This window comes from Phodopus roborovskii, unplaced genomic scaffold (assembly GCF_943737965.1).
Source record: "Phodopus roborovskii unplaced genomic scaffold, PHOROB, whole genome shotgun sequence".
NCBI classification, from domain to species: Eukaryota; Metazoa; Chordata; class Mammalia; order Rodentia; family Cricetidae; genus Phodopus; species Phodopus roborovskii.
The window spans coordinates 15,466,745-15,484,503 of NW_026126469.1; the positions used below are offsets into that span (position 1 = coordinate 15,466,745).

The following is a 17,759-nucleotide window of genomic DNA, read 5'->3' on the forward strand; positions in this document are numbered from 1 at the left end:
TGATGGCATACACACCCCCTACACACACACTCCCACTCCCTCAGGGTATTGTGGAGGTCGGACTATTAGTGGTCAGGAGGTGGCTCTTAATTAAATGCTCATAATATTTGTAAACAGTCATTCCACTATGAGGCTCTAATGTCAAGTGTTTTTTGGTTTGATTTGGTTCTGTTTTTTCAAGACAAGGTTTTTTCTGTGTAATCTGGGATCCTGGAACTCATTCTGTAGACCAGGCTGGTCTCGAACTCAGAGATCTGCCTATCTCTGCCTCCTGAGCGCTGGGATTAAAGGTTTGTGCCACCACCCGGCAGGAGAATAATTTTTAAATAAGAATTCAAAACACTTCTGAGTTAGTTTTGCCGTGTCCCAGCAGGTCAGCAGCCCGTGTGACACTTGGGGACTACTGTGACTGACTGGCACTAGTTTGCATCGCCCTCTGGCTATGGCACAAGAACACTTGTGTCTGTTTGTGCGCCATTGGGCAGGTCCCCAACTTCCTGATGTCTTATTAATCATGATGGAGACACAGAAGGAGTGGTGATCTCTCTCTCTCTCTCTCTTTTTCCTCTCTCTCCTCTCTTTCTCTCCTCTCTCAAGCTTCTTTTGGTGATAAAAGCTGAGTTCAATTGAAGCTGACAGTTCTGTGTTCTTAAGCAAGGACCAGAGATCATGTGAAACACACTTCTGAAATGTTTTTCAAATAAAAAAAAATTCTAATCTTGCCTCAATAAAAATGACATCATGTCACTGTGATCGCACAAGAGAAAGTCTTGAGAGCTGCTGGCAGTGGCCCAGAGTTCAGGGGTTACAGTGGCTGCACTGAATTCCCACGGGAAAGGTGGAGGGGGTACGGCCTTTCAGGTGAGCACTGCAGGTTGTCCGGTGTACAGAGAGGAGCAGGAGACAAAGTTCCCCTGAAATTTCCCTCAGCGCGGGCCTCCTCCACTCCTGCTCTCCCACCTGCCTCTGGCGCCTGAGGGGCTTTGGGATAGGTTCTTGTTTCCAGCCTGCCGATTCTGAGGGAGTGAGGAGACAAGGGCCAACCTGGGGGAATCTCAGTGATGTTTCTCTCTGGGGTCACGGACCCAAGCCAAGCAGGGTGACAGCAAATACTCCAGCTCCACTCATGTGTGGCACAACTAGAAGATGGTCAGAGCCAAGGACAGCGAGAGGAACGATAGGAATGCCAGGTAGCCCGCACCACAGCTGGCTGCTCTGCATGGGGGCTAGCGTGGAGCTGGGAACTTACCTTCCACAACTGCCCATAGCAATCCCTGCATGGGCCTATGAGGGAAGAGAAGACTACAGCTCAGACAGTAGGAGGGTCTGTCTCCCTCCCTCCCTCCCTCCCTCCCTCCCTTCCTTCCTTTCTGATTCTGTTTTTAGAGACAGGGTTTCTCTGTACATGTTTGGCTGTCAATGGAACTTGATCTATAAGCTGGCCTAGAACTTGAAGATCCACCTGCCTCTGCCTCCTGAGTGCTGGGATCAAAAATGTGAGGCACCACTGCCCTGCTGAAGGGCCATTTTCCACATGTTTTTGTCTATTGAAAAGCTTGAAAGCTTCTATAAATGTGCATTTATTTCTAATTAAACCATCTATCTTCTCGTCACAGGCTACAACGTGGTCTCTCCTCCCCACCCGCCCCCTGTCCAGGGTACAAAGTGTAACAGCAAAGGAAACTCGGAAATTGCCTTTTACTCGAAGGGTTGGGCAGAGGGAGAGGCAGAGATATGGATTTTATATTAAAGGAACTATGATCTGTGTGGAGTATTATCCAAAGTGTACAGATTATGTTAGGCCTCAGTGAAGGGCAAAAGAATGGAAGCTGGGGTGGTAACAAGCCTACTACAGCCACACATTGAGGAGGATGGAGGACACACATCTGGCCACCTGGGAGAGCTTCCAGCCGTGCTCCCTTTACTTTCCTAGTATACCGCAGTCCAATTCCTTTCTAGCTACTGTTCTGGTCCAGACCTAGACCAACACCACCATGTCTTATATAGTCTCCTTGCCTCCATCTCTGTCTACCTTAGAGTAAGCACAGGGATCCTTTAAAATGCCGAAATGGGCTGGAGAGATGGCTCAGAGGCTAAGAGCACTGACTGCTCTTCTAGAGGACCTGGGTTCAGTTCCCAGCACCCACATGGCAGCTAACAACTGTCTGTAACCCTAGTCCTAGAGGATCCAAGAGCAACAGACACAAACACATATTCAGACACAACACCCATACACATAAAATAATAATAATAATTAATAATAATAAATAAGCCAAAATAGGCTTACACATAAAAAAAAAAAAAAAAAAAAAAAAAGCGAAAGCCAATGGCAAGAGTGTGGCCCGGTGGTAGAACCTGTTCTTAGCATGCCAAAGGTTCCAGGTTTTATCCCAGCACTGGAAACTCACACACACACACACACACACACACACACACACACACACACACGATAAAGCACCCTATGAGAACCATTTGCTTAGGTGGTCAAACTCTGGGCCACCTTACCTTCCTGTGCTCTCCCTCCTGGCTTCTGAGGGTTTTAGAGCATGCAGCCACGGTCCTGCCTCTGTACCTGCTCATTGCAGAAAGCTGCTCCCGAGGTGTTCGTGGGATGTCTGTTGTGTGTGGCCCTTCCACAGCACACGGTTAAATCCATGCCTCTCCCACTTGATTCCTCTGGGCAGTCTCTGTGTCATCACGCCATACCTAGACTCTTGGTCTAGAATCGGGCTCTCTTAGACAAGTGCCCTTTTCAGTCCCACTTCCTGTCTGGCTTCTACCTTTCCCCGGAGCCTCCTCGGAATAAAGACGAGATTCCCATGAAGCTTGGAGAGGTGACTTAGTATGTTAGTGCCTGCTATGCAAGCATGAGGACCTGAGTTGGGGTCCCCATCACACGTGTAACTATAATCCCATCACTGGGAAGCACAGACAGGAGGGTCCCAGAGGCTGGGTGGTTAGCCAGTCTAGCTCTAGCTGAATCAGTGTGCTGGAGGTCCAGTGACAGATCCTGTCTCAAAAACAAAAACAAGGCTGAGAGGGAATAGAGAAAAACAACCCAACAATGGCCTTTGGCCTCTCTGAGTGCACATGTTCACACTTCTGTTCACAAAACACACAGGAGAGAGGGAGAGAGACTAGAATCTCTTCTCTTGCAGATGACTGGCAAGAGATGATGGATGCATGAGCCCCAGGAACGGGTGAAAAGTTACCTCAAATCTATCATCGAGTGAAAGGGGAAAATTTGTAACACTCAAGACCCCGAGTCAGGGTCATTCCACACAATACTGTCCTGAGAAAGCAGCAGACCTCACATGGGACTCCCAGCCCCTAAGATTCTGTTATCACCAGATTTAAGTCAAAGCACTTGGCAAATGTGGGTGTTATTGTACCCCCCCTTTCCTTTATTGTCTCAAGGTAAACACTTGTGATTCCTAAATGCCTAAAGAGTGAATCAGTATTCTCCTGTTCAAACCAGCAGAGGCCACATCAAACAATAGCCCACAAGCTAGTATTAATCATTAAATAGGTACATAGATGACTACACAAGCAAAGGAGCCATTTTCCATGTCTTTCTTGTCTACTTTTTTTTTTATGAAATTAACTATGCATAGCCTTTGTCATTGACCTGTTCAGAAAATAATTGTGCTTTCTTAACCATTCAAGACTTGTTGAGTTCAAGGCTCACAGGGCACATATTTCAGGTGGGAAAGCCTTCTTTGAGGCTTACCCCAGCCACAGAATAATGGCCTGAGATTTGCATGTAGCACCTGCCTTCTTAATATTCACACATGGAAGAAAAATGGACCTTCCCAGCCAGGGCTAGTAGATACAAAGTGTCGGTGGTAGGATTACTATATTGTAGCCATCCCAGGAAGCCAACTAGCCAGTGGTGAGGGGGATGTCCTGGGCACACTGACATTATCCAAGATGAAACCAAGTCCAGTAGAACATATGGAAATTCCTTTCCCAAGTCCTACGTGTGCTGAATGAAATCCTCGTATGTAAAAGCTTCAGTTTCAGCTTGACATGGGGTCATGTGCCTGCAACCCCAGCATTTGAAGAGGAGAAGGATCAAGAGTCCAAGGCTAGTTTGGGCTTCAAGGGGCCCTATCACAAACAAAACAAACAAACAAGCAAACAAACAAAAATTGGAGCTAGCTCCTTGGTGGATGGTGGATCAAGGACATCGATTACTATGGGTGTCAAACAGGAACCATGTCTCATTTTCCCCTCAGAAGGCATCCACATAGCTGAACGAACAGGTGAATAAACAATTTAGTACATAGAGGCCACAGAAACAAGGACAAGCTTGTGTCCTAGGCTCTACCAGTCTCATTGACTAACTACCAACAGCAGTGTCTCTTGCCCTCAATGTGTCCCAGTGAGGCCATAAATTAGATAGAGGAACCAGCCAGAAAGGTGTAAAGTGAGCCTGAGTGTGTGTGTGTGTGTGTGTGTGTGTGTGTGTGTGTGTGTGTGTGTACTTGTTTGAGTATCCCTCTAGAGCCCTGGGTCTCCTTGAGTCTGGTAGGGTGGGAAAAGGTCATCCCATACTCTCAGGCCAGACCCACCCACATCCTTTCTGATGCCCTTGGTTCCATTCAGTGGTTCCTCTCTGTGAAATCTGGGGGGCTCACTGCAATGAACTTGAGCTCTGTGCCCTTTCTGCCAGCAACTAAAGGCTAGTCAAAAGCATGGGCAGGAAGACCCTCCTCCCTGAAAAAGGAAGTGAGTCAGGTGATCTTTAAAGCTTTCTCCTGATTCATTTAGCCAGGTTAAAGTTTCTGATTTCCAAATACAAGCATGGACCAATTCATTACAGTGCTTTTCCATCTAGTTCTTTGGAAATATTAACAACGTGTGAATGGTTTTTATTTATTTATTTTTGCTTTTTTGTTTGTTGTTGTTTTGAGACACGGTTTTTCTGTGTAACTTGGCTGTCCTGGAACTCACTTTGTAGAACAGCTGGCCTCAAAATCAAAGATTTACCTACCTATGCCTCCCAAGGGTTGGAATTGAAGATGTGTGCCACCACCACCCAGCGTAAATGTTTCTGAATGAATGAAAGTACTTACTTATCAGAGATACACATAGAGTAAAAGTAAAAGCATCTAAACATGTACATTGTGTTTACAAGCTATTTTAATTATCAGATATACATATGTATGTATGCATATATTCAACCATGTATACATATATTAATACATACTAATATATTCACATACTATATATATATTAAGAAAATTGAGGGTCTGAACTACTATGTCACACAGCTAGAAATCAAATTAAGCTGAAACTTTTGAACTCAAGCAGTCCAGCTCTCAAGTCTGCTATCCCACTTTTTCTGAGAACACTTATGGCTCTATGCTCAACATTCCTAATGCAAGTAATCATCAAGTCAGTCAAATCTCAGCTGGAGATCACTTGCCACTCCCAGAGAAGGGCTCTATTTAAATAGCAGGACATTGCCCCTGTGACTTTACAGCCCCCTTTATCACTCAGCCTCATAAAACCACAGGTGTGTTGGGGTGCTCTATAAAAACAGGTGTTTCGTGTGCTTCAGTCACACTTAACCCAGGGTGTCTGAATATGATTACTAATTACTTCTTGCTTCCCCAGGAATCTTCCAAGAGAAGCTGTAGTAAAAAAAAGAAGCTGGGGGGGGGCAGAGGAAACAGGAAGTAGGGCCCCACTTCCCAGGTATTTGTTGAGCTTGAGCACGGCCTGGGTGAGGGCCCAGATATGTCCTCCTCATTCTTTTCAGTCTCCCAGGAGGATGCACAGCCTGCCCACTGGCACTTTTACCCCTTCTATCTGCTTTGCAATGATCGGACCTGCCTGCCGAGATCTTACTTATTAACTTTACGTAGATATGGCAGGCTGCGATTGCAGGAGAATTGTTTGGGAGTTCAGTATCTCACTTCTTCCCACGTACCTTACCCTGGGAATTGCTTTGTACTCACACATTGCCATGTGGTGGTGTGTGTTTAATAACCATCAATAAAGATAGGCCTGGGAAAACATGGACAGATATAGATTCCTCTAGAGGAGAAGCCAGGAGGGTGCTGGCTGCCCACAGGTGATCAAAAAGGTGTGGTCAAAAATAAGCCTTTTACTATGCAGTTAAAAGTTTGAAGATTATGCTCAGCCTGAGGTTTCCTTGACTATACCTAAAACCGGTCTCCTTAAGTCTTAGTTCATCCAGTGTTCATTGTCCAGATACCAAGGCATCTGCTCTGCAGCAGATACTTCTCAAATAGCTTGTTCATTAGAGAACTGAGAAAGATGAAGAAGCTGGGCGGTGGTGGCTCATGCCTTTAACCCCAGCACTCAGGAGGCAGAGGCAGGCAGATCTCTGTGAGTTCGAGGCCAGCCTGGTATACAAAGCAAGTTTCAGGACAGATAGGGATATACAGAGAATCCCTGTCTCAAAACATACACACATACACACACACACACAGAGAGAGAGAGAGAGAGAGAGAGAGAGAGAGAGAGAGAGAATAAAAGAAAGAAAGAGAAAGGAAGGAGGGAGGGAGGGAAGAAGGAAGAAAGAGTAAGAGTGTGAGATATAGCTTAGGATATGGCCCAACAGTAGAGTGCTTGGCTAGCATGCACAAAGGCCTTGGTTCCAATCACTAGCACCACAAAAGGTAATGAAGTAAGCAAATAAATAATAAAATGAATGTCCAGTAAGAAAATGTAGGAAGGATGTAAAGGGGGCAGTTTTGAAATAGAAACCCATATGAATAACATCTGGACAGTGAACAAAATAGAAACCCGGAGTGTTACCATGCCACACCAACGAAAAACATTTGGACAGTGGGCAGAGGTAGAAGCGATTGTTAAGGAGGTGGTGTGTGACCCTAACTTCCACATACTAGCTGCTCCAAAATATTTGTTGTGCAGAATTAAGCAACTAATTGGAAATGGAAAAAATCTAACCCTCACTGTATTATCCAAGTACAGTCCACACGGTTTATTTGACACAAAGTAAACCAGCAGGGACAATACCCGGGTGACAAAGCATCACAGACACCAAGTCGATGACTGTCCAATGCAAGACTTCGTGGGTAGGTGAGGAGGGTACAGCTCATCCAGGTTCTTGCTTGACCTTGAGTACTTTCCCCACGTGACTGTGGGAGCCTGTTGAGGTTAAGGCTCGGCTGGATATTTGTGTGAGACACACATTGCCTGGCAACCTCCTCCAGGAGCCAGCAACATACTTGATCAAGAGGCCTTCTGTGAGATCAGGCCAGCCTGGCAGGCACCAGCATGTTTCCAAAGAGCTCACTTTCCATGGGCCCTCTAGGATTGCAGCCAAGCTTGGCCTATTGCAGTTCACTCCCACAAAAGGAAGAACTCTGCTCATACTTCACCTAATGTCCACATACTGAGAGGCTAAGGGGATCCAAAGCAGACTTCCCCATACCCACATGGTGTAGAGGAACGACAGAGTAAAGTTTGGTTTTCCCTCTCCCTTTGTTCTGAACCACCCCTCACCTCTCTGGGACCTCTTCCCCCAAGACTAACCCCAGAACAGGGGTCACTGTGACAAACCTTTTCCATTCTGTGAGATCTGATCTATGTCTATAACTCTACACACCAAACAGAACAGAGTGATTAACCTCTGAGAAAGGGTACATGTTCCAGAATTCTTCAAGGGACCTCAGTGGCAAAGCTAGTACCTTTTTCTGAGGTCTTTTGAGGAAGACTGTAGAATACACCTGGGGCAGCTTCCTGGGCTTCTAAGCTCAACATCGCAAAGGAAATGATGTAGTACACACACACACACACACACACACACACACACACACACACACACACACCATCTTTCAAACACTTGGGAAATCCATTATTTATTTTGCCAGTCCCTCTGATAGATGTGACATTGGCCCAAAGTCCAAGCAAGGTCTCTGTATTCTAACTCCTAATGTCACGTTTTCTGCTCCTAAGATGAAAACTTAGTATCTGAGGATTCAGACTCAGGAGACAGAGCTACTCTCTCTCTCCAATCTTCCTTTTGGAGCAAAACAGATTAGCCATAACAAGGGCATGTGGCTTGGCTTAGCTTGGATGACTAGAGGGGGCAGTCTGCCTGTTCTGGCGGCCACTAGGATGCTTTCCTGTCTCCTAGAACTGGCTAGCAAATCTGGGCGAATTATAGTACAGGAAACTCAGAGGAATGCCTGGTAAAGGAGCCTCGCTCCAGGCTCCCCAAAGTATGTATGGTATCGTCAGGGCCTCCTTTTCCTCAGTCGGAAAACTCAATCCTCGGGGTGACAGGGATGATGATTTGAAATGTCTTCCTCAAGAAACAGTGGGGAGGGTTTCTAGATGGGTAGGTGGAGTGCCTGAGTAAGGCCCAGGTTTTGCTACTCCCTCTCCAGGAAAGCAACCACACTTGTACAAGCCATTTCCCCCGGGGCCTCAGTTTCCTCTCCATTACATAAGTGAAGAATCTCTTTCTACTGTTGCCTCTAGCCCATGCCTCCCTATAAACTGAGATAATTGGAGGGCAAAGAGGAGTGGAGGAATATATACAAATATATTGCATATAGTCATCTCTCTCCCACCCCCTTTCTCTCTCTTCCTCTCTCTCACGCCACACACACACACACACACACACACACACACACACACACACACACGGATGCAGTACTGGAAGTTAACACAGGGCCTGCCTCATATATGCTAGACAAGGCCTGTTAACACCAAGCTATATTCCCCAGCCCTCTACTTTACTTTTTTGAGACAGGATCTCACTGAATTACTAAGGCTAGTCTTGAACTCTATAGCTCAGGCAAGACTTGACCTTGCAGTCTCCCAGCCTCAGGCAGATTCACAGACCTACACCACCAGGCCTCATTTACATCATTTTCAGTCTTGAATTTTATTCAATTGATTTTTTTTCTGGGCAGCTATATTTATTTTGGTTTCGATTTTTAGAGAGATTTGGTCTGATGTCACCATTTAAGTGGCTTATTTGCAAGCCAAATAATTGCAGACCCTGTGTTTTTAGGGCCCCAGTTTCACCCCCATATTCTTAAGCCTTGGGCCTGTCCTCACAGGCCTCAGCCATTAACCCAGCTGGAACCTCTCATGCCCTGTGTCCTGAGGTAGCACCCTAATGGTGTCTGGGAATGCCCTCCTCACCCCTAAACCTGCAGGCTTACCCCATAGAGGCTTGACTCTGAGGTGAGGCTGTTGGCTATAAGGCATGCCCTGTGGTCCAGCCAAGTGGGATAGTTGAGCAGAACATAGGCACCCCACCCCCACCCTGCTAAGAAGGGCCTTCTTGGCAGCCATCCTCCTTCAGAGCCCATTAGGGAAGTGCACATTCCCTTGGTCTCACTGGCTCCAGTGAGTGTTAGGGGGCGGGGGGAGCATTACAGGCTATTAGCCAATGTTGAAAGCCTGTTTTCCACCCCCCACCCGACTTCTCCTAGTACCGGCTGGGCTTGGCCAGGCATCAAGCAGGCGGTTTTTTTTTTTTTTTTTTTTTTTTTTTGTTCAGAAGTGGCAACTTATTTTTATCAAAGATGGAATGCAGCCTTGCAGTTGTTTCCAATGCCTTTGCATGGCAACCAAACGTTTGTTCCAAGCATTCCCCAACTCTCTTTTCTCTTTCTCCATCTAAACACTGGGCAGGGAGCAGCTTAAGAAGACAACGTTGCAGAAATTAAAACTCGTTATTAATGTCCCTACTTTAAAGTGCAGCCTCTGGCTGCTGCCTGAAACTCTGTAAATCCTGCCCTAAAACAATGAGAGGACCACAGCAGAGAGGCAGTGGGGAGAGCTTGGTCAATGGCTCTGCCCACCCCACCCCAAGCTAGTCCTCCCCTCTCTGGAGGGAAGGTGCCTACTAGGAGACACAGGTTGCCTAAACCTTTCTGGCCACAGAATCTTTGGACCAGATGAGAAAGCTGTGGACTCTCCCTGGGTGTGAAAGTGATGCATTTGTTCGTTTGGGAAATATTTATTAGACACCTGCTAGACATAAAGAGGCATATAGAGGAACAAATTTGAATTCCTCTTTTGGGAATTGTCCAGGTTATGGGAAGTTCTGCTTGGGAATTCTGTGATGAAGTCAAAGACTCTTATCTGGAAAGATAATGATGATGATTCCAGTAAAGGAACCTAAAGTCACCAGCCGGCCAAACGCCTACAGCCAGAGCAGGAGAGCGGCCGCAGGGAAAGTGATCTCCAGCTTTTCTTGCCCCAGTGTGGTGTCGCCAGGAGGCACCCACAGAAAACATGCAGGCACAAGATGCTTGGAATGTCGACAGTGTCTCTGGACACTCCCAGCTGCACGGAGCTGGCTGCTGCCCTGGAGGAAAGGCAAACATGTTTCTGCTCTCTTGGGCTTCATTTTTCTCACGGAGTCTGAAAGGGCTGCGATCAGGTGATATGTGTGGGGCTGGGCCCGGTACAGGTGCAGGGCAGGTACGAGGGGAGGAGAGAAACCCGCCCCGTGTGTACTTACTCACAGCTCTTTCAATAACCCTACCGGGATGGCTCTTGGCAAGGCAGTAACCCAGTCTCTGGCAGGCTGCAGGGAATCTGAGTGTGAGAAAGTCAGTCATGCGAAGGAAAAGGGGGAAAAAGAGCTTTGAGTCCTCAGGCAAAATACCCCCCCCCCTTTTCCTAGCTCTAAAACAAATCCACAAAACATTCCCAAAAACCTAGGGGGAAGGGGGAACCTTTTCTAGGCTTTATGCTCTAAAAGCAAACAGGCTAGAGAAGTCACCCTCATGGGTGATAGGTTACACAGGCAGGCAACAGAGCAGCCTCTAGTTGTGATTACTGGGTGTGATGTGGTTTGCAAATTCTGCTTTATAAACATCACACTGGGAGCTAAAAGACCTCCACTCAAAACACCCCACTCCCACTCCGTGTTCCTCCTGCTTTGGGAGTAAAATATGGTCAAAAAATGTTCCTAGGGACCTTTCAAGTTCAAAAAAGTCTTTCTGGATTTTGAGTTTACTGCCCCAAGGGAGGGTGGACAGCACCGATTTGATACACCTTCATTGACCAGGATAAGAGGCTGAAAATTCATTTATGAGTTCATTTGCAAAGCAACCTTGTTCTCGACACTAGCAGAGCCAAGAGTCAGGGCCTTCATGGCTTTTGAATCTTATTGGGAAGTGGGCAGTGCAAGGTACAAATGTGTGCATAATTGTTGGCTACATGGGCCTTCCGTCCCTCTATCTAAAAGTGTATTTGTGAAGTAACTTGCTTATTCTACCAGTGTAAATACTCCTGAAGTGACAATAAATTAATTGTGGTTAACTCTGATCCATGGGGCTGCTGGAGGCTATACTGGGAGACCCTAGCTGACTTGTTCATCCTCCATGCACCTGCCAGGAGCTAAAGCCTAGTGGCAATAGAAACAGACAAGAAATATTAGAAGGGACAACTGGCACGCCGGGTTCAGAACAGACAGCAGCCAAAGTCATAACAGACTTTACTGCAGAAGGCACTGGCTCCAAAGGGTTTGGGTAGGAACCTGAATAGAGTTAAAATGCTTCCCTGGACAGTTGTCCGCAAGACATTCTGTGCCAGTGTATTTGTGGTTTTGTTGTTGAGGACTTTTTTTTTTTAAAGTCAGAGACTTAGGAGGAGTTTTTAAAGAGGCTTATGTTTGCTGGGGGGCACAACTCCACAGGTTCATCACCTTTCATCATGAGAATTTCAAAAACACAGTTAAGTCCCACCACTTAAAAGGTGACCGGCAATTTTCTGTCATCACCACTTTACCATCTGCTTAGAATATGAAAGGAGGGAGAGTGCTACCCCAATGGTCCAGGTTACAGAGCAACAAAGAAGGCATTATCATTTCTTCAGAGCAAGATACAGCACAGCCCACTCTGCAGCATGGACACACGCACACGCGCGCGCGCGCGCACACACACACACACACACACACACACACTACAACATCACCCCACCCCACCACACACACACACACACACACACACACACACACACACACACACGCAAAGGGGCAGGAGACCAAAAGTGAATAAAGCCAACTGCCCCGAGGTAAAGGTTTGTTGCAAACTGGGAGAGGGCTGTCCCCGGAGGCAGGAAAGAGGCTTAGAAAGTAAAAAAGGTCAGAACCCTGTAAGATCGCAGAACTACACCCAGGGCAAACCAAGTTTCTTTTAACTCAGGTCAGTGGCGTGCGTGGTTAGCGACCAGGTGACCTGGACCAAGCAGGTAGCATGTCAGCCTACATGTGTCACTCCGAGCAGTCTGATCCCTTTATGTGGTCTGACTCCAAGTCCTGCAGGCCACCCTTGATACTTGTCAGGGTCATCTTTCTAAGGTGTCTTTTCCCACACTATGAACCTATTGTGGCGTTTGGAGTTCTTTATTATAAAGCAGGTGTCTAAGGGTCCTGTGGTGGTCTCAAATTCCTTCCTTGCCCTTCCACAATCCTGACTAAAGACCGCAGGTTCCATGCATCTGTGCCTTAAATGCGACGGGTACTCCCTCCTCAGCCCATGACTCAGCATATTTCCATCGCCTCAGCCATACTTTCCTGGGGTACAAACAGGTCTTCTCCACCGGTAACTTTACTACAACAGCTTAACGTCTGACTAATTCTCCTGGGTTCTTTCTCTACGTCATTTTACTCTTGTCTACTGTTTCTCTTCAAGGCCTCCCAGGAGAATCATCTGGGAAATCTACAGATGGCAGCCATACCCACACAGGTATCTGGCAGCAGGCTTTCTAAGACCACTCAGTCTTGTTTGATACCTGAAGCAGGTGTGGCTTCGTACTACGAAGACACTCCTCCGGATGACCTCCGCCCCTCAGAACACCATCTAAGCCCCCAAGAGAAAGGAAAAACAGAATCCTCAGGCATTGGTCAGAAAGTCTGACTCTGTGCCTCCGCAGTTGGTTGAGTACTCCAAGGGAGCGGCCACTGTATCTCTCATCGTGGTAATCCCCGGGTTTAACAGTGTCTGCCGTTCCATCATAAATGAGAGAGGGGCTTGCCCAAGGTCATGCAGTCAACGAACCACTTCATCTCATCCCGGACCAGATCTGGAGAAATCATTCACATTATCTCAGTAGGGGTTCGGGGTGGGGGTGGGCAAGGGAGGGACCTGAGTGTGTGCCTTGTGTGCCAGGCCTCCCGGACGCGGGAAAAGCTGGGGGGCGGGGATCAAACAACGCGCTGGGATCGCGAGCCGCCTCGAGTTCAGGGCGGCGGGAAATCTGAAGGGGTTGAGGACACCGGGGTGGAGGCAAGGGGCCGATGACCGGGGGCAAGCAAGGAGGGAGGCAGGCAGCCGCCGGGGGCAGCGCGCGCCGCCCGCGCCGTGCGGCAAATCCCCCAGGGAGGCCGCCGCCAGAGCCCTGACGCTCCCGGCCCGGCGCCCGCCACGTGGCACCCGGCGGCGGCGGCGGCGACTCCTCCCGGCGCGCGGCCCGGCCAGCCGGCAGCACGCAGTCGCCCGTCTCTTCCCCGCCGTCCGCCGGCGGCCTCCTGGATGCAGCGAGGGACCCGGGGAAGGGGCGGGCGGGCGGGCGGGCGGGCGGGCGGCGCGAAGCCTCTGTAACCACAGCCGCTGAGCGGAGGCAGGAGGCTGACCCAGCCGCTTCCTAAGTGCGGTCAGGCATCTCGTGACCGCGGCGGCAGCCCGGGTCCCTCCCCCCCGCTGCAGTCGCCGGGGAGGTTTCGGCCGCGCTCAAACCCCAAGATCAGAGTCCGGGCAGGCTTGCTTGGGGTTGGAGGGGAGGGGGTCACGAATTCCCTGCTCGCCACCCGTGGGCGAGCGTTGCCCCACCCGGAAGGGCTGACCTTGGCCAGGGGGGCGGGAGGAGGCTAGCACGGGGCCCGGACCCGACCCTCCACCCCCCATCCCACGGATTCCTGGCTGGCCGGGGCCGGAGGAGGGCCCCCCCCCCGGACACACACACACATACTCATACACGACACACACACACCCCACACGCAGCGCGCGCCAATGAGCCCAGGCCAGGCGCAGGGGGCGGGGTTTTCCCAGGCTCGAGCACAGCAGCTGCTATTTACCTTCTTGGCTTCTCCCGGGGACTAGAGCCGGCCCCCGTTCCCGGCCGCCCGCCGCCGGCCCCCGCCTCCCTGCCCCCAGGGCGCGCGCACACACACACTCACACACGCACGCACACACACATCCTCTGGGTCCGGCCGCAGCCGCAGCGGCAATAAAACATCCTGGCACGTGCTCCGACTCCAGGCGCGCCCTCGCCGGCCGGCTGATGTCAAACTGCAGCTCGGCTGGTGGAGCTCTTAAAGGGCTCGCACGCCAGGCGCAGAGGCCGTCTATGGCCGCCCGCAGGGCGAGGAGGGGGAGAGGCCGGCTCCCTGCTCGCCGCCCGTTCCTACTGCCAACCGAGAGCCTGCGGGGGAGAAAGGTATAGAGTGGCGAAGGAGCGCGCGCGCCCCTTTAGCATTGCTATCAAAGCCCCTCTTGTTCATCTTTCATTTGAAATTCCATTTCCTTTCTGCCCAGTAGGAAATTATTCTGATTGTTTCCTGGAGAAGCGTGAGGTCCAATGCCCCATTCCCAGGAGAGCAAAAAGAAGCGGGCTTGGGGGCGGGAGACAGGCATCCAAAAGCCACTTTGCCCCGAAAAACCTGCCTGTGAAGACATTTCTCTTTTGGGGGTGGGGTAGGGGTGAGGGAGTGAATAGTTTGGGGGTTGGTATTGTTTCCCCCCTACAGGAGCAGTTTTCACTCCCCTGAGCATACAGAATTAGAGAGGGAGTTCACTTTAGGTGTTAGAGTAACACACCCTTGCACGCGAGTTCCCTCGTTTTTAATTCACTAAATTCTGCCTTGGTCTATATTTTCCCAAAACTGTTTTTCAAATGAACTTATTATACAAAGAGCTTATATTGCACGTGGCAAAGACAATAAAAATCCAAAGACATGGCCACAAAAGAAATAGACTGCACCAAAGCCAGGGCGGAAAAGTCCTCTCTAAAGCAAAGCGCAAAGAGGCAGCAAAGGGTTAAAATCCTTTTGATTGACGTTGTAGCCTCCGGTGCCCCGGGCTCAGGCGCGCGCCATTGGCCGCCAGACCTTGTGCCTGGCGGCCAATGGGGGGGCGCAGTCCACGAGCGGTGCCGCGTGTCTCTTCCTCCCATTGGCTGAAAGTTACTGTGGGAAAGAAAGTTTGGGAAGTTTCACACGAGCCGTTCGCGTGCAGTCCCAGATATATATAGAGGCCGCCAGGGCCTGCAGATCATACAGGATCTGGAGCTGGTGCTGATAACAGCGGAATCCCCCGTCTACCTCTCTCCTTGGTCCTGGAATAGCGCTACCGATCACTAAATAGCCCTAAGACATACTAAACCCTCAGCTGCTTAGTAGTTTTTCTTAAGAAAATCAAGTTAAAAGGGCATAAGCAAAAAATAATATAATTTTTTGCGTGAAGGATTCCAAAAATACAATTCTCTGGGGACTGAGAAGAAAGAAAAAAAAAAAAAAAGAAAGAAAATGCCAGCTGATATAATGGAGAAAAATTCCTCGTCCCCGGTGGCTGCTACCCCAGCCAGTGTCAACACGACACCGGACAAACCAAAGACCGCCTCTGAGCACAGAAAGGTAAGCCAGTACCTGTGTCTCTCTGAAGCTCCTAGAAATTAAGTGGGTTGAGCGCGAAGAGGCTCCTTTTACTTTCCCCTCTTAAAACCTCGGGGTTACATGGCGGATCCCAAGGGAACTCAACCCCCATCTCCGCTTTTTTCCCCCCTTTGCAGTCATCAAAGCCTATCATGGAGAAGAGGCGAAGAGCAAGAATAAACGAAAGTCTGAGCCAGCTGAAAACACTGATTTTGGATGCACTTAAGAAAGATGTAAGTGAGCAATGCTTTATTACTATTATTTTTATTATTACGAATGCAGTGGTATTTCTCAGGCACAAAGAATGTAACTCTTCGCCTGCTGTGTGAGGATCTCACCCCGCCAGCACAGCCTTCCCCTAAGCGGGAGGGAGGTCCGGGCCTCTCCCGCAGGGCCCTGGGATGTGGGACTTGCGGGCGGGGTTGGGGACCTTCAGAGCAAGAAGCAGTTGACAAGCGTGGGGGGTCTCACTTTCTTCCCTTATTTCCTCTGCGTAGAGCTCCCGGCATTCCAAGCTGGAGAAGGCAGACATTCTGGAAATGACAGTGAAGCACCTCCGGAACCTGCAGCGGGCGCAGATGACCGGTGAGGACCGCGCGTGCGTCCCCTCTCTGCGGGTGTCCCTCTCCGCCCGCAGTGATTTCTTCCAGACTTCCGCCCGCGGTTGTGAGAGGCATTCAGCTACATTTTACTGCCTTGGCTCACTCCGCGTTCCCACGGTCTGGGTCTTATTTATAGCCACAACTCCCAAGTTGTTACTGCTCCGGAAAGGGAGGGAGAGGTTGTAGCCGAGAGGGTGGTGGGCGGCTTGGCTGTGGTGGCAGCTGGTGAGGACGAAGGGACGTAGGACTACGGCGGTTTGGGGCTGGAGAGAAGCTAGGGGTCACTGGCTTAGCACCCGTCCAACCGCTGCCACAAGGAGGGGAAGTGGGACTTAGAAGGCGCCTTGGGTGGCATTGCCCAAGGTCACGTCGCGCGCGGGGCTAGAGGTGGCAGATCTGGAGCTGAGGTCGGTTTAAATGGAGGGAGTGTCCTGGCTTAAGTCGCCAACCCAGAGAAAGGGAGCTGGGTTCTTAGTCTACCCCACCCTCCCAACCCCAGGTGGTTCCGGAGGCTCGCAGCGGGGGACCTCCCAGGGCGGGAGGCAGTGGCCCCCAGGGCCAGGGCTGTTCGGTGACCCGTCCTTTCTCCTTCTGGTCTGCAGCCGCGCTCAGCACAGACCCGAGCGTGTTGGGGAAGTACCGCGCCGGCTTCAGCGAGTGCATGAACGAGGTGACCCGCTTCCTGTCCACGTGTGAGGGCGTTAACACCGAGGTGCGCACTCGGTTGCTGGGCCACCTGGCCAACTGCATGACCCAGATCAACGCCATGACCTACCCCGGGCAGCCGCACCCAGCCTTGCAGGCGCCGCCGCCACCCCCGTCAGGACCCAGCGGCCCCCAGCACGCGCCGTACGCGCCGCCGCCACCGCTTGTGCCCATCCCCGGGGGCGCGGCGCCCCCCTCCCGGCAGCGCACCCTGCAAGTTGGGCAGCCAGGCTGGAGAGGCTGCCAAGGTTTTTGGTGGCTTCCAGGTGGTGCCGGCTCCTGATGGCCAATTTGCCTTCCTCATCCCCAACGGGGCCTTCGCCCATAGCGGCCCGGTCATCCCGGTCTACACCAGCAACAGCGGCACCTCGGTTGGTCCTAACGCAGTGTCTCCTTCCAGCGGTTCCTCGCTCACTGCGGACTCCATGTGGAGACCCTGGCGGAACTGAGGGGCTCAGGCCATTGCTCACCCTAAACTCCCTAGCCCACCTCTCCCAACGGACACTAAAAACGACTTGGATATTAGGAGAAAAGACTTTTATAATTTGGTGGCTACTTTGTTGCTTTTTTTAATTTCTAAAAAGTTACTTTTTGTAGAGAGCTGTATTAAGTGACTGACCATGCACTGCATTTGTATATATTTTATATGTTCATATTGGATTGCGCCTTTGTATTATAAAAGTTGAGATGACATTTCGTTTTTTACACGAGATTTCTTTTTTATGTGATGCCAAAGATGTTTGAAAATGCTCTTAAAATATCTTCCTTTGGGGAAGTTTATTGGAGAAAGTATAATAAAAGAGTGAAGGCTTTTATGTCTTAGAACTGGT

The 17,759-nt window shown here is 50.0% G+C and overlaps 1 protein-coding gene across 1 annotated transcript; it reads left to right on the forward strand.

Moving 5' to 3' along the window:
• The first annotated feature begins 15,048 nt into the window (after positions 1–15,048).
• On the forward strand, positions 15,049–17,744 carry Hes1 (hes family bHLH transcription factor 1). The gene is given in 5 exon segments (XM_051191273.1): positions 15,049–15,604; positions 15,760–15,855; positions 16,120–16,207; positions 16,827–17,119; positions 17,121–17,744. Coding segments are annotated over 5 exon segments (843 nt in total). The 5' UTR covers positions 15,049–15,496; the 3' UTR covers positions 17,379–17,744.
• Positions 17,745–17,759: the final 15 nt, after the last annotated feature.